The sequence below is a fragment of the Malania oleifera genome, chromosome 10 (assembly GCF_029873635.1).
Source record: "Malania oleifera isolate guangnan ecotype guangnan chromosome 10, ASM2987363v1, whole genome shotgun sequence".
NCBI classification, from domain to species: Eukaryota; Viridiplantae; Streptophyta; class Magnoliopsida; order Santalales; family Ximeniaceae; genus Malania; species Malania oleifera.
In genome coordinates, this window is record NC_080426.1 from 38374879 (window position 1) to 38392086 (window position 17208).

The 17208-nt window shown below is 37.5% G+C and overlaps 1 protein-coding gene across 1 annotated transcript; it reads left to right on the plus strand.

Annotated features, from left to right (window-relative positions):
• The first annotated feature begins 6632 nt into the window (after positions 1–6632).
• LOC131166624 (zinc finger BED domain-containing protein RICESLEEPER 3-like) lies at positions 6633–9939 on the plus strand. Its single transcript, XM_058125207.1, has 3 exons — positions 6633–7811; positions 7989–8249; positions 9760–9939. Exons 1-3 carry the CDS (start codon positions 6633–6635, stop codon positions 9937–9939), a joined length of 1620 nt encoding a protein of 539 aa, XP_057981190.1.
• The last annotated feature ends 7269 nt before the right edge of the window (positions 9940–17208 follow it).

Below are 17208 nucleotides of genomic sequence, written 5' to 3' on the forward strand. Positions count from 1 at the left end.
CAAGAAAATTTCAAAACAGCTTAGGTCAAAATCTTTGTAAGTACTTCTAAGTTTATTCAAACATGAAGTTTTCATTTTGAAGCTCTTTAGGCAAAGAGACTTAGAAACCTTAATATAAAACTTGGAACAAATATTTCAAAGTCAAACAAGTTCATATTCTAAGATTAATTGAGCAAAGAAGAGAGAATTTAAAAATATGTTTGAAATGCAAAAATGTCAGTTAACAGACGACTGTCTGTTTATGGACAGCCAACTGACCAATTTAGTAAAGCTTAAATGAAGATAGAAGCCTGACAGACAACCGTCAAGGTTTTGACAAACGACTGCCAATGCCAAGTGAGAAGTTTGTGAGTGTTCTGTCAGACGACTGTCCACCCTCTGTGTATATTGAAAAATTTGAATTGTTCATGGACAGACAACTGTCACCATATGGACAGACGACTGCCACCCTACTGAGTTGTATTATAACTACATTATTCTGGTGATAGACGACTGCCAATCAAGGGACAGACGACTGCTACCTCTCTACCTATGTTTTTATAGTTATAACATATGGACAGACGACTGCCAAGACTTCACAGTCGTTTGGCTCGCGGCATTTTTCAAATTTCCAACGGATATAATTTTTGAAATTCAAATTATTAGAAGCTTAAATAATTTTAATATTTGGAAACAACTCTAAGTATTCTTGTGAAACAAGCAAGGAGGTTTTCTACCTCTATAAATGCCCTCAAGGATCATTGTTTTACACACAAAGAAATCAATTCAGCTCTCATTCTCTCTCAAGGCCTATTGAAATTCTGAAAGTGTGCTATTGCTCTCATCACTCACAAAATTCTCTGGAAGCTTTGCTGAGTTTCTCACTAAATTTGTGCATCAAGTTGTTGATTCTTTCATCCATTGAAAGATACCTATGGTGATAAGTTTCTAAGAGCTTCATTCTGAAATTCGTGTTCTGAATTTACTGAAGTACATAGTGTTTCAATTTGTACTAATCAACTTTTTCAGGAGCAAGTTCTTGTACGTCTTGTTTTATATCTTTGTAACAGGTTAATTGACAGTTCAAGTGCTGAATCGTTGGACCAAACAAGGGGATATTGTTTGAAGAAGGCGAGATCTAGCCTTACGCAAGGAGTGTTTGTAACTAGTCTTGTTCCGCCTGGTAAAGGAACTATAATAGTGAATCCTTTGGTGGTTTTGCCAAAGATGAGGACGTAGACTGTGCTGAAGCCGAACCTCGTAAAAATCCCTGTGTTCTTCTTTCTCTACTCTACTTTTTCTTTTTCTTTTTACAAAAAATATAATCTGTGTGGTTGCTTTAAAATTCAATTTTGAATGTTTGGTTGTTAAATAGACCGGAAGGTAATTCGTTTTGGATTGATCATCATTGATTGCGGAAACCGAGAGGGATTACGTTGGTTGATCATCCTTGACCTATTAATCTGAAAGTTTATTTAAAAACTGAACATTATAAAGAAGAATAATTGTGATACAGGGCTTATTACAAGTTCAGCAAATTTTCACATATATACATATTGTTACAACAATTGAGTGATTGATCTTGTCTTGTGATTGTATTTAAGTTTTGATTGTTGTCACAACTCAAAAGAACTAAGACTAAAGGGAATAAAATTTTTAAAACCCAATTCACCCCCCTCTCTTGGGAAGCTATTCCAATTTCAATACTTATGTACATTAGAAGTATTATGAATAGAAACCTAATATATGGATATGTTAAACAACATGGTTAAAGGTGATGGTTTATATTTCTTATATTGTATTTACAGATTCAGTTATATATGATTATATAGAATCAGATTTTCATAGTATTGTAACTCATTTGCCACACACTAGCAATAGCATATTTCGTCTTACTGAGCGTCGTCTCATCCCATTAAATTAATATTTTTCAGGTGATCCAGCCAGGCTCGAAGGTAGAGGGGCTTCAGTACTACCTTGTCAGTAGAGTGAGTATTTTTGGGAGTATATCTGTATAGCCCTAGCCAAGTTGAGGGTATTTTGGGAAACAATCATATATGTATAGTTTGGGAACATTGTAGTTCTCTAGTGTACATATTTATATATGGTGGTGGTTATGTGATTTTAGCTTCTTACTACTTAGGTGGATGGCTAATTTTATATATGAAGTTATTAGGGCAATGTTGTAATAACCTCAAAAAGGACTATACAAGATTAGTGGAGTGATTCCAAAATAATAATAATAATAATAATAATAATAATAATAATAATAATAATAAATTAATTAATTAATTAAAATGTAATAGCCTCAAAAAAAGATATAGAAGATTAGTGGAGTGATTCCAAATAATAATAATAATAATAATAATAATAATAATAATAATAATAATAATAATAATTAATCAAATTTAAAAAAGAAAGAAAGAAAGAAAAAAAACAATTAAAATTTATTTTTATTTTTATTAATAAAATATATTATTATTAATATTAATTAAATATATTATTATTATTATTATTCTTCTTCTCCTGAAGCTAGAAGTTTCAGGAGATTTGTTTAGTTTCATTTGATTTCTTTTTTTTTTCTTTTCTTCTTTTCTTCTTCTTCTTCTTCTACTTCTTCTTCTTCTTTTCTTCCTTCTCTTGTCCTGCGCACCACATGCTCTCTCTCCCTCCTCCCATTCTCTCTCCCTCTCTCCTTGATTTCGTGGCGGATTTTCACCCGATCGAAAATCGGAAGATACCGCTGGACTCCATTCTCTGCTGCCATCATTTCTACCGGAGCGGATCGGTAGTAGGAACGGCGTAAATGTATGTCCTGAGGTAAGCCAATTTCCTCTTTTTCTTTAATTTCTTGCAAATTATAAGCCCAATCGACGAACGGATACCACCACGAGAATCTAGGGATGATTCTCTACAAGTCTAGTGAGATGAAATTCTCGTGGGGTCGTCATGGGTAAAACCCCAAATTTGAGGTACGGGGGTTATTGAGGGGCTTTTTTTAATTAATTAGTATTAATTTAAAAATGCTAAAATATTAAGCATCTGAGATTAAAGTATGATTTCTAAAATTTAGGGTCCGGGTGAGCGTCGCGGGTGTAATTTTGGGACCCACAGACAAAATTCAGAAAATTCAGTAGGGCTGTTAAATGTTAGTTTAAATATTAACTTGAGGTATATGGAGCTTAGGGAAGGTTAAATGAGTATTATTTTGGAGAAATAGATTAATTAATCGAGGAAAAATGCAAATTTTAGGAGTTGAATTTCGGGCGCCAAGGGCGTATGATTTGAGGTTCTAGCGAGACTCTCAGTAAGACAGGTAAGGGGAATAAATTATAGCATTATTTTAGAATTACTGTTTAAATTAATATGTGAAAATGTGTTTATGGTATTTTGTCTGGAAATTATTACGATATAAATATTAGATAAATTGTGTGGCATTTGAGTGATTTTAAATTGTGTATTTTGGAGTGTGAAAATAATATGTTATGAATATTAGATGAAAATTGTGTGGCACATGACATGTGTTGAAAAATATGAAATATAACGATGGGTATTTTTTGAGAAAATATTGAAATGAGAATGATTGATATGATTAGTGGAAAATAATGAAATGTGACATTTATTTGTAAGTGGAAATTATTTGCAGGAGAAATGAGTTTGTACAAATTATTAATATGAGTATTTTGGGAAAATGTAAAAAATATGTGAGACATGATATATGTTATTATAAGATGATAAAATGTGCATAGAAAATGATGAGAATATTTGTATTGAACTGAATTGTGATATATTGGAATATGATTGATGAAATGTCAATACCGCATAATGATTGCGGGTATGTGATAGTGAACCCTAACGGATGGTTATGATATTGAGCACGGTACCGTTGCTAGTGGTGTTAGTGCAACCACACGGACTCTTGGAGCGTGTGGCGTGATAGTCGATTGAGCCATTTTGTAGGGTTGTTGGGCCCCCTGAGTCTGGATCAGTGTTATATGTCGGCCAATCGTACTACAGACGTGATATGTGATATGATACTTTGATCTAACTAGGTCGGCCAACCGCGGTTAGATCTAGCCTTCGAGCCGCACAACCTTGACCATGGGGGGAAGCATGACATAGATATAAAGATCCTCAGGCTGACCATGAGTTACAGACACGATGTTGGTATTTGATACCAACGATATTCATGAGCTGGAAAGTAAAATGAAAACGGAAAGTGAAAGAATGATAAAATTGGCTAAAATGAAAAATGAAAGAAAGAATGAAAATTGAGAAATAAAGAATGTTAGATATGAGAAATGAACTGTGTGAGTTAATGACATATATAATTAAGGCGAAGTGAAACTCTCCGCCTGAGGGCTTACTGAGTAAGGTGAGTGCCCTGATAGGTATCAGATGTGGCCATACCCGGTTGCATAACGTGTTAGGGCAGAGGGAAGCTACCTGTACGGGCGGGTAATCTTCTTTATTCTCAAGAACTTCACAGGTAAAAATGTGTTGGAATGATGGATTTTGAGAAATGGTTTTAAAGCTTATAAAATCTTGTATTGTATATCTATATGACTATGAGAATATATTTGCCGGTGTATGTTCTCAGATGAAATGCTATTTTAAAAAATAAAGCATGTTATAACTGAACTCATATGGCCACACACTGTGAATAATTTATTCCTTCTTACTGAGATGTGTCTCACCTAATTTATCTAAATTTTTCAAGGAATAGGGATAGGCCAGGTGACAGAGCTCCGTGACCATTGGGAGCTGAGACCTTGACACACAGGGTGAGTTTCTGAACTAGGGGAGGTGTAATTCTCCTAGTGTTAAGTAGTTTTTTTTTTAGTTTGAGATAATGATGTATATGTGTGTATGTAGATACTCTGGGTATTGTATTCTGAATAATATAAATACACTGTCTTTTTCTGTTAGGTTGTAATGATGAAATAACTTTTTACCCGGTACCCAATGCGGGTTAGGTCGTATGAATGATAGTAGGATTGTTGACGTGGCCAATTTATGGATGTTTTTTAGGACGAGTGAATATTTATTTATAATTGAAAAAAAAATTGTACGAAAATTGGAGCGTCACAGTTTGGTATTAGAGTCTAGGTTGCTAGGTTTTGTAGATTTTAGTGGATAGCGGAATACAATACCAAAGTATAGGAGTGGATTTTGAGGGAAATAGGAGATGGGTAGATTGAAATGTGAGTTAGTGATTGTTAGAAGATGAGGTGAGAATTTAGGATTCTATCTTGCGGCCTAGAGATAGGAGTACCGGAGTTGTTTCTGTGTTTTTCCTAGGGTGACGATTTCAGGAAAACCATGGATACTATCGTTGGGTCTTGTTTCTTAGAGATAGGCCTGGCAAAACGGGTCATGACCCGTCGGGTCACCCGGATCCACCCGTTTAAAACGGGTTCGGATTTGAAGAAATTAACCCGTTTAATATTTGGGCGTGTCACGGGTTAACCCGTTTATAAACGGGTTCACCGGGTTTGGGCGGGTCACCCGCCGGGTGACCCGTTATTTTGAATCCTTAATAGCTTTTTTTATTTCCAATTTTCCAGTGCCAGCTTGCCTTCACGCTTCACCCTTCGCCTTCAGCCTTCAGAGACTCACTGTCACTCACACTCACGCTGCAGCCTGCAGTCCTGACTTCACGCACACGGCACATGCCTTCGCCCTTCGTCCGCCCTTCAGGCTTCAGTGCTTCACGCTTCAGGCTTCACTGCTTCAGCATTTCACTTCTCAGTACTCAGTAGATAGTAGGCCTGCAAGACTCAAGAGTCTCAACTCTCAATCAACACGAAAAAACCGTAAGGGCTCTAAGTCTCTAACCCACGCCAGTGACGCCACGGCTCTCGAGTCTCCACTCTAGTCTCTCAAGATCTCACCCTCTCGGCCTCTCCTAACTCTCCTCTCCTCTCCTCTGGATCTGGTGCGCTGCAACGTGCCGCCGTGCCGGACGGCCCCGACCTGTCCTCTCCTCTCCTCTGGTGTGCTGCTACTTGCCGGACCTGCCGGTGTTGTGAGTTGCTCGAGTCGTCGCCTCCAGGCTCCACGGACCAGTGACCACAGCAACTTACTGCATCAGCTTCAGCTCTAGAGGTGAGTTGCAGAGGTAACTTACTGTCAAGCTTTTTTTATTTTGTAGGCTCTCTCTCTGTATGACTGTATCTGCTACAGTGTTACTGCCTTAGTGCCTTACTGTTACTAATTTACTGGCTTGTAACTTGTTTGGTTCATGGATGATGCCAGTGCCACCATGGATTTGTGATGAATAAGATTTGTGATGAATAAATAGTATATAAATAAATAGTAGATAAATAAAATAAATTAAGAAAACAAGAAGGATCCTACCATGTTCACAAGTTAAGTAGAATGAAAATCAAGTAATAACAAAAGAAATTTTTATAATAATGTTTTTTGTGTTTCCCTACAGAAAATAAAAAAATAATTTGTTGTCACACACACATACACCCAATAACAGATTTGTGTTTATTGTTTAAATATTTCATTATTTTGTTTATTTTATAATTTTTCGGAGTCTTAACTATTTTTCTTTGTTAGGGAATTAGTCTGGTGCGAAAGCCCAAGACACCCAGCGTATCCAAAAAATTATTCTTTGTTAGGGATAATACAAATTGCAAATAATGGATACCATAAACTTGGATTTTGATGATGAGTGTAATATTACTCCATCTTCAGATAAATCTGAAAAGAACAGTTCTTCTATCAATGATGGCACTAACAAAAAGAGACAACGTAGAAAGACATCAACTGCTTGGGATGAATTCTATTTGTTACCTATAGATGTTGATGGAAAACAGAAGGCAAAATGTAAAAAATGTGGGGCTGAATATGTTGCTAATGCTTCAACTCATGGGACGGCAAATTTGAGACGCCACATTAATAATTGTCCATTACGTGATAACTATGATGTGAAGCAGATGCACATGGATTACGGAACCAAACTTCATGCGAAAAAAATTGAGCAAGATGTTTATCGTGAGAAGATGGCAATTGCTGTAATAAAACATTGTTATCCTTTTTCATGGGTTGAGCATGAAGGAAATCGAGATGTGCATAAATATCTTAATCCTGATGTTAAACCAATTGCTAGGAACACTGCTAAAGCTGATGTATTGAAAATACATAAAAGGGAGAAGGAGAAACTTAAACTTACACTACAGAGTGCTTTTGGTAGAGTGTGTTTGACTTCTGATTGTTGGTCTTCTCCTACAACTGAAGGATATTTATGCATTACAGTTCATTTTGTGGATGAAAATTGGGTATTGCATAGTAAGATTATTAACTTTTCTCACATGCCACCCCCACATTCAGGAGTTGCTTTGTCAGAAAAAACATTTAGTGTATTGAAGGAATGGGGTATTGATAGCAAGATATTTTCCATCACGTTGGATAATGCAACTGCTAATGATAGTATGCAAGATATTCTTTCAAGTCAATTGTCTTTGCAAGCACCTTTAGTAAGTGGCGGTGAATATTTTCATGTAAGGTGTTGTGCTCATATTTTGAATCTTATTGTTCAAGAAGGCTTAAAAGTGATTGAACGTGTTGTGTATAACATTAGAGAAAGTGTCAAGTACATTAAGGGTTCAGAAGGAAGAAAACTTAAGTTTGAAGAGTGCATTAAACGAGTTGGTATACTTGCTTTAATCAGTTTGCGCTTGGATGTACCAACTAGGTGGAATTCAACTTTCATGATGATAGAAAGTGCACTCATATATCGACGGGCTTTAATTCATTATGCTTTACTTGATGCAAATTATAAGTATTGTCCGTCAAATGAAGAGTGGAATAGAGCTGAGGTCATTTGCAATTTCTTGAAGCCATTTTACGACATGACAAAACTCTTCTCGGGTTCGGATTATCCTACATCTAATTTGTATTTTTCAAATATATGGAAAATTCAATTGCATTTACTTGAAACAATGGAAAATCCGGACTGCATTGTTAATGGTATGGCTGCAAAAATGAAAGAGAAGTTCGATAAATATTGGAAGTGTTATAGTGTTGTTTTGGCATTTGCAATTGTTCTTGATCCTCGTTACAAGCTTCAATTTGTCGAGTTTTGTTACTCAAAGATTGATTCATCCACTTCTCGGCAAAAGCTAAATCTCCTTCGTCAAAAGTTGTACTCTCTATTCCAAGATTATGCAAACAAATCAAAATCTTCTTTGGAATCTACTACTTCATCTACTGGGGGTACTGGTGGTAGTGACAATCTCATTAGAGATGAGCTTTCGGTAACTTCATTTATATTTTCTAATTTGTCATTTCTTACTTTATATATTATTTTTAGCTGTTATATTTATATTGTTTGTTTTTCTATTCTAATATATGACAGGAATTTGAATTTTATGAAAGCCAATATTGTGCTACTACAGAAAAATCTCAATTAGATTTATATTTGGAAGAGCCTAGGCTAAATCGTGTGGAACATGCTGAAATGGATATATTGCGGTATTGGAAAGATAATCGATTTCGATATCCTGATTTATCTCTTATGGCGCGTGATGTACTTACTATTCCTATCACAAGAGTTGCATCAGAATCTGCATTCAGCATTGGAGCTCAGGTTCTTAACAAATATCGAAGATCACTTTTGCCGGAAAATGCAGGAGCATTGATAACAACTCGAAATTGGTTGTTTGGTTACGCAAGTATGCATTTTTTTTTTTTTTGAGTTTTTCCAATATTATTTCAATAATTTCAATACTTACATTTTATTTACTTTCATATCCTTTGTCAATTGTTATTGTTTCTTATTTATTATCTATTTATCTTGTCATTGCAGTGGATCCAAGTGAAGAAAGAGAAGAAGCTGAACAATTAGAAGTCAAATTTGAAAATCTTTTGATTATGATTTGGGAGAAGCTTCGACAAACAATCATGGCTAATTAAGTTTTTTTATTATCTTTTGAAAATTGTAATCTTGTGAATTTTTATGGAACTCATTTAAATTTGGTTTTGTTTCTAAATATTTAACTGTTATATTTTTTAAGATTATGTTTTGATTGTGGGACTTGAATATTTGATTCATGTGTTATGCATAATGCATGAATTAAAAAAATATGAATGATGAATGAACTTATTAAATATTTTACATTTAGCTCTATATGTAAATATTACGGGACTCATTTAAATTTAGATTTATATATAAATATTTTATGCATGTATTATGCATATTTAATATTTTTAGAGGTGTGCGTGTTTTTTTTAATTTTACATTTTTTAAAAAATTGTATTCATTAAAGGGATGTATTGTTTTTTACATTTTATGTTCTTTTCATTTAGAAATTAATAAATAAAATGCAGTTTTTTTTTTTTAAAAAATGTCATTTTATATGAAAATTTTAAAAATTTTAAAATAAAAAATATATATATTTTTAAACGGGTGACCCGTTACTCGCCCGTTTATTAAATGGGCGGGTTAGGGTTGACATGTGTGTGATCCATTTAACATTGACCCGTTTATGACCCGCCCGTTTATGACCCGGCCCGTTAGTGACCCCCAAACCCGGCCCGCCCGCCCGTTTTGCTAGGCCTACTTAGAGATAAGACTGAATCTTAAATGTGGATAGAAGAGTAATTTATGAGTTATAGCGGTGTATAGGTTGTGTGATAGTAATTGTACGCTGAGATTAGCTGCTTCCTTTGCAGGATGGAATCGGGAAACAACAACATGAATGCGGGAGGTGGTGGAGTAGGACCATTCAGTATAGGTGGTGCAGACCCTGACGTGGTATTGCATAGCATCACTTAGCAGGTGATGGCCGAGATGGCCAGGAGCTCGGGGGAGAAGAGCTTCACGATCGAGCAGTTTTGCGTATGCGACCCCCATCTTTTGCTAAAGGAGTGGACCCACTGGTAGCAGATAACTGGGTTCAGGACATAGAGGACATACTGGCGGTCCTCTTATGTACAGACGAGTAGAGGGTGTTATTTGGCACATTTAAATTGACCGAGGAGGCAAAGCGCCGGTGGAGGTCAGTGAGAGTACTGGAGGAGCAGAGGTCGGATCCAATGGCGATGACATGGAGTCACTTTAGGGAGATTTTCTTCGAGCGATACTTTCCCGCTACGGTCAGGAGCGCAAAGGCATCAGAGTTTCTGTATCAGACACAGGGGTCTATGACAGTGCAACAGTACGCAGCAAGATTTGTTGAATTGTCCCGGTTCGCCTCGTATATGGTGCCAGATGAGGAGAGGAAGGCGAGGAAGTTTAAGGAGGGCCTAAGACAGAACCTGTATGAGCAGGTAATAGGTTTCCAAGCTCAGACCTTCTTAGAGATAGTGGACATGGTTGCGGTGATTGAGAGCAGCATACAAAGAGGCGTAGCAGCCTAGAGCCAGAGGAAGAGGCCTACGCCTTCTAATTTTCAGGCAAGGCCCAGTCAAGGACCGTGGAGGAGATATGATAGTAGAGGGGGATGACGACAGGGAGGAGGAGATCGAGCAGTACAGGGCAAACAGATGCCTCCTCTTTATCCCAGATGTTTGAGGAGGCACCCAGGAGAGTGCTGAGCAAGAGAGGTTATTTGCTATCAGTGCCATCAGCCTGGGCATATTGCGAGGAACTGTCAAGCATTGCTAGCGGTAGCGGCTACTCCTCAACCATACAGAGGAGGCTATTAGGCACCTCGAGGTGGACAATAGAGGAATACTGCTTCAGCGCGAGTTTATGCACTGACACTGGGAGATGCTGAGGCGGCGGGAGATGTGGTGATAGGTACGGTTTCAATACTGTCATTTAAAGCTAATGTCTTGTTTGATTCTAGGGTGACTCATTCTTTTATCGCCCGGGAATATGTTAAATTGTGTGGGTTTGAGCCTCAGCAGTTAGATATTAGTTTGTCTGTTGCTACACCAACTAGGGCTGTAGGGATATGTATAAAGGTACTCAGAGATTGTCTAGTGGGTATTCAGGGGAGGTCTTTGCTAGCTAATCTAGTGGTTCTTGATATACATGGGTTTGAGATAATCTTGGGTATGGATTGGCTAGCTACTCACTATACTAGCATTGATTGCCATCAGAGAGAGGTAGTATTCAGACCTCTAGAGGGACAGGAGTACAGGTTCGTGGGATCACGTGTGCGCACCCCACCTCAGTTACTATCTACTATTCAGGCACGTAGATTTCTATCAGAAGGCTGTCAGGGATATTTAGCTTGTGTGAAGGTGGTATCAAAAGGGGAGCTAAGGGTGGAGGATATCCCAGTGGTGATGGATTTTCCTGATGCATTTCCCGAGGATTTACCGGGACTACCTCCTGATCGTGAGATAGAGTTCGTTATTGATCTGGTTCCGAGGACAGCGCCGATTTTGAAGGCGCCGTATAAAATGGCATTGGCAGAGTTGAAAGAATTGAAAGAGCAGTTGCAGAAGCTATTAGATAAGGGATTTGTTCGGCCCAGTGTGTCGCCCTGGGGAGCACCGGTTTTGTTTGTGAGGAAGAAGGATGGGTTGATGAGGTTGTGTATCGACTATCGAGAAATAAATAAAGTAACTATCAAGAATAAATACCCGCTTCTGCTTATCGATGATTTGTTTGACCAATTACAGATATAGATCTTTTTGAAGATAGATTTACGCTCTGGGTACTATCAAGTGAAAGTCAGGGTGGAAGATGTTCTGAAGACGGCATTCAGAACACGATATGGTCACTATGAATTTCTAGTTATGCCGTTTGGTTTGACGGATGCTCCTGCAGTGTGTATGGATCTGATGAACAGGGTTTTTCACCAGTACTTGGACCAGTTTGTGGTAGTATTTATTGATGATATACTGGTGTATTCGAAGAGCCTAGAGGAGCATGAGGAGCATCTGAGTATAGTGCTTCAGGTATTATGAGAGAAGAAGTTATACACGAAGCTCAAGAAGTGTGAGTTCTGGCTGGAATAGGTTACCTTCCTTGGACACGTTATATCCAGGGGTGGTATTTCTGTTGATCCGAGTAAGATTGAGGCGATAGTAGACTGGGTACGACCAAAGAATGTGCACAAGATTAGGAGTTTTCTGGGATTGACTAGATACTACTGCAAGTTTGTTGAGGGCTTCTCTAGACTGTCAGGCCCATTGACCAGATTGACCAAGAAAGGGGTGAAGTTTGAATGGTCTAATGAATGTGAACAGAGCTTCCAGGAATTGAAGCAGTGACTCATCACTATGCTCGTGTTGACGATTCCTTCAGGAAAAGAGGGGTTTATGAGTTACAATGATGCGTCCCATAAAGGGCTCAGATGCGTGTTGATGTAGCGAGGGAGAGTGATAGCCTATGCCTCAAGACAGTTGAAAGAATATAAGAAGAACTACCCTACCCATGATCTGGAGTTGGCAGCGGTTGTTTACGCACTGAAGATTTGGAGGCACTATCTATATGGGGGTATGTGTGAGATATTTACTGACCATAAGAGCTTAAATTATTTCTTCACGCAGAAGGAATTAAATATAAGGCAAAGGAGATGGCTAGAGCTAATAAAGGATTATGATTGCACTATCAGCTACCACCTAGGAAAGGCTAATGTGGTCGCTGATGCTTTAAGCCGAAAATCAGTGGGTTCATCTGTGTCTGCAGTGGAGATTCAGCATCTAATCCAAATGGATCTAGAGAGGCTCAATGTGGAGCTGGTAGAGGGCGATCACAAGGCATTCATTGCTGACTTGGTTTTGCAGTCAACTCTACATAAGAAGATTAAAGCAGCTCAGAGGAATGATGCATAACTAGTAGAGCTTGTGGGAAAGGTACAGGATGGTCAGGAACCAGAGTTCAGCATTTCAGATGATGGAGCCTTGAGGTTCCATACCAGGTTATGCGTTCCTACCGATCTTGAGATCAAAAGGGTTATTCTGGAGGAAGCACGTCGGTCCCTATATACTGTACATCCAGGTAGCACTAAAATGTACAGAGATCTTCGAGAGTCCTTCTGGTGGAGTAACATGAAGAGAGAGATAGCCCAGTATGTGGATCAGTGTTTGACATGCCAGCAAGTGAAGGCTGAGCATCAGATACCGGCGGGATCATTACAGCCACTCCACATTCTTAAGTGGAAGTGGGAGCATATAGCGATGGATTTTGTCACAGGATTGCCGCCGACATTGCATGGGCATGACGCTATTTGGGTAGTGGTGGATCGACTGACGAAGACTGCCCACTTTTTGCCAATAAGAGTTAGCTAATCCATGGATAGATTGGCTGAGTTATACATCTAGGAGATCGTTAGACTCCACGGCGTTCTAGTGTCTATAGTTTCAGATAGAGACCCACAGTTCACATTTTGTTTTTGGAAGAGTCTGTAAGGGGTCATGGGTTCTCAGTTGTCGTTCAGTACAACTTTTCATACTCAGACAGATGGGCAGATGGAGAGGACGATATAGATTCTGGAGGATATGTTGCGAGCATGTGTGCTGGACTTTGGAGGTTGTTGGATACAGTATCTGCCACTAGTTGAGTTTGCGTATAACAACAGCTACCAGGCCAGCATTGGGATGGCACCGTATGAGGCGCTTTATGGTATAAGGTGTCGATCCCCGTTATATTGGGATAAGGTTGGAGAAAGATAGGTATTGGGGCCAGAGCTGATACAGCAGACTTAGGATAAAGTCAGACTCATCAAAGATAGGATCAAGACAGCGCAGAGCTGGCAGAAGAGTTATGTTGATACTCATCGGCGAGAATTGGAGTTTGATGCAGGAGATCACGTGTTCCTGAAGGCGGTGCCGATGAAGGGAGTTATGAGATTCGGGAGGAAGGGTAAGCTAAGCCTTAGGTATATTGGACCATTCGAGATTCTTGAGAGAATGGGTCCAGTTGCCTATCGTTTGGCATTACCACCAGTCCTATCTAGGATCCATTACATATTTCACGTTGTTATGCTGAGGAAATATGTCCCAGACCCCTCCCATGTGATCAGCTATGAAGCACTGGAGTTGAAAGACACTTTAGCTTATGAGGAAGTGCTGGTGCAGATTCTTGACTGGAAGGAATAGGAGCTACGTACGAAGAAGATTCCACTGGTGAAAGTTTTGTGGCGCAATCATGTAGTTGAGGAAGCTTCCTGGGAACTAGAGGATCAGATGCGCCAGAGATATCCACACTTATTCAGTGGAGCTTAGAGTTGAGTCAGTCAAGTGAATGAAATAATATTGTATATTTTTATTTGTATAATGTAATGTAGGATAGATAGGATTTTTAGTTTTGAAACGTGAATGGTTTTGGGAGAATTTTGAATAGTTGTAATCTCCCATAACCCTCTTTATAACCACGGTGTTCCTCCGCCATAAGTGAGGATAATTAATAAAATTGGGGTGTTTCTTTTTAATAATGAAAATGTGATGAATAAGCAAATTTCGAGAACGAAATTTTTATAAGGATGGGAGAATGTAATAACCCCAAAAAGGGATATAAAAGATTAGTAGATTGATTCCCGAAAAAAAATAAAATAATAATAATAATAATAATAAATTAATTAATTAATTAATTAATCATATTTTAAAAAAAATAAAAGAAAGAAAGAAAGAAAAAGTAATTAAAATTTATTTTTATTTTTATTAATAAAATATATTATTATTAATATTAATTAAATATATTATTATTTATTATTATTATTATTATTATTCTCTTGAAGCTAGAAGCTTCAGGAGATTTGTTTAGTTTCATTTGGTTTTTTTCTTTTCTTTTCTTTTCTTTCTTTCTTCTTCTTCTTCTTCTTCTTCTTCTTTCTCCTGTCTTGTGCGCGACAGGCTCTCTCTCTCATCAATTTCGTGGCGGATTTTCGCCCAATTGAAAATCGGAAGATACCGCTGGACTCCATTCTCCGCTGCCGTCATTTCTACCGAAGCAGATTAGTGGTAGGAGCAGTGTAGACGTATCTCCTGGGGTAAGCCAATTTCATCTTTTTCTTTAATTTCTTGCAAATTATAAGCTCAATCGACAAACGAACACCACCACAAGAATTTAGGGATGATTCTCTACAAGTCTAGTGAGACAAAATTCTCGTGGGGTAGTTGTGGGCAAAACTCCAAATTTGAGGTACGAGGATTATTAAGGGGCTTATTTTTAATTAATTACTATTAATTTAAAAATGCTAAAATATTGAGCATCTGAGATTAAAGTAAGATTTCTAAAATTTAGGATTCGGGTGAGCGCCGCGGGTGTAATTTTGGGACCCACAGGTAAAATTCAAAAAATTCAGTGGGGTTGTTAAATGTTACTTTAAATATTAATTTGAGGTATATGGAGCCTAAGGAAGGTTAGATGGGTATTACTTTGGAGAAATATATTAATTAATCTGGGAAAAATGTAAATTTCAGGAGTTGAATTTTGGGCGCCAAGGGCGTAGGATTTGAAGTTCTAGCGAGACTCTCAGTAAGACAGGTAAGGGGAATAAATTATAGCAGTATTTTAGAATTACTGTTTAAATTAATATGTGAAAATGTGCTTATGGTATTTTGTCTGGAAATTATTACGATATAAATATGAGATAAATTGTGTGGCATTTGAGTGATTTTAAATTGTGATATTTTGGAGTGTGAAAATAATATGTTATGAATATTAGATGAAAATTGTGTGGCACATGACATGTGTTGAAAAATGTGAAATATAACGATGGGTATTTTCTAAGAAAATATTGAAATAAGAATGATTGATACGATTAGTGGAAAATAATGAAATGTGGCATTTATTTGTGAGTGAAAATTATTTGCATGAGAAATGAGTTTGTACAAATTATTAATATGAGTATTTTGGGAAAATGTAAAAAATACATGAGACATGATATATGTTATTACGAGATGATAAAATGTGCACAGAAAATGATGAGAATATTTATATTGAACTGAATTGTGATATACTGGAATATGATTGATGAAATGCCAATACCGCATAATGATTGCGGGTATGTGATAGTGAATCCTGACGGATGGTTATGATATTGAGTACGGTACCGTTGCTAGTGGTGTTAGTGCAACCACACGGACTCTTGGAGCGTGTGGCGTGATAGTCGACTGAGCCATTTTGTAGGGTTGTTGGGCCCCCTGAGTCTGGATCAGGGTTATAGGCCGGTCAGTCGTACTATAGACGCGATATGTGATATGATACTTTGATCTAACCGGGTCGGCCAACCGCGGTTAGATCTAACTTTCGGGCCGCACAACCTTGACCATGGGGGAAAACATGACGTGGATAGAAAGATCCTCAGGGTGGCTATGAGTTACAGACGCGATGTTGATATTTGATACCAAGGATACTCATGAGGCAGAAAGTAAAATGAAAACGAAAAGTGAAAGAATGATAAAATTGGCTAAAATGAAAAATGAAAGAAAGAATGGAAATTGAGAAATAAAGAATGTTAGATATGAGAAATGAACTGTGTGAGTCAATGACATAAATACTTGAGGCGAAGTGAAACTCTCGGCATGAGGGCTTATTAAGTAAGGTGAGTGCCCTGATAGGTATCAGATGTGGCCATACCCGACAGCATAATATGTTAGGACAGAGGAAAGCTACTTGTATTGGCGGGTAATCTTCCTTATTCTTTTGAACTTCACAAGTAAAAATGTGTTGGAATGATGGATTTTTGAAATGATTCTAAAGCTTATAAAAGCTTGTGTTATATATCTATATGACTATGAGGATATATTTGCCGGTGTATTTTCTCAGATGAAATGCTATTTTGAAAAGTAAAGCATGTTATAACTGAACTCATATGGTCACACACTGTGAATAATTTATTCCTTCTTACTGAGATGTGTCTCACCTAATTTATCTAAATTTTTTAGGGAATAGGGATAGACCAGGTGATAGAGCTCCGTGACAATTGGGAGCTGAAACCTTGACACACATGGTGAGTTTTTGGACTAAGGGAGGTGTAATTCCTCTAGTGTTAAGTAGTGTATTTTTTTTTAGTTTGTGATAATGATGTATATGTGTGTATGTAGATACTCTGGGTATTGTATTCTGAATGATATAAATACACCGTCTTCCGCTGTTAGGTTGTAATGATGAAATAACTTTTTACCCGATACCCAATGCGAGTTAGGTCGTATGAATGATAGTAGAAATGTTGACGTGGCCGATTTATGGATGTTTTTTAGGATGAGTGAATATTTATTTATTATTGGAAAAAAAATTGTATGAAAAATCGGGGTGTCACAAATGTAGTTTCACAATAATTATTATTAAAGAGGAAAAAAAAAACTCAATTA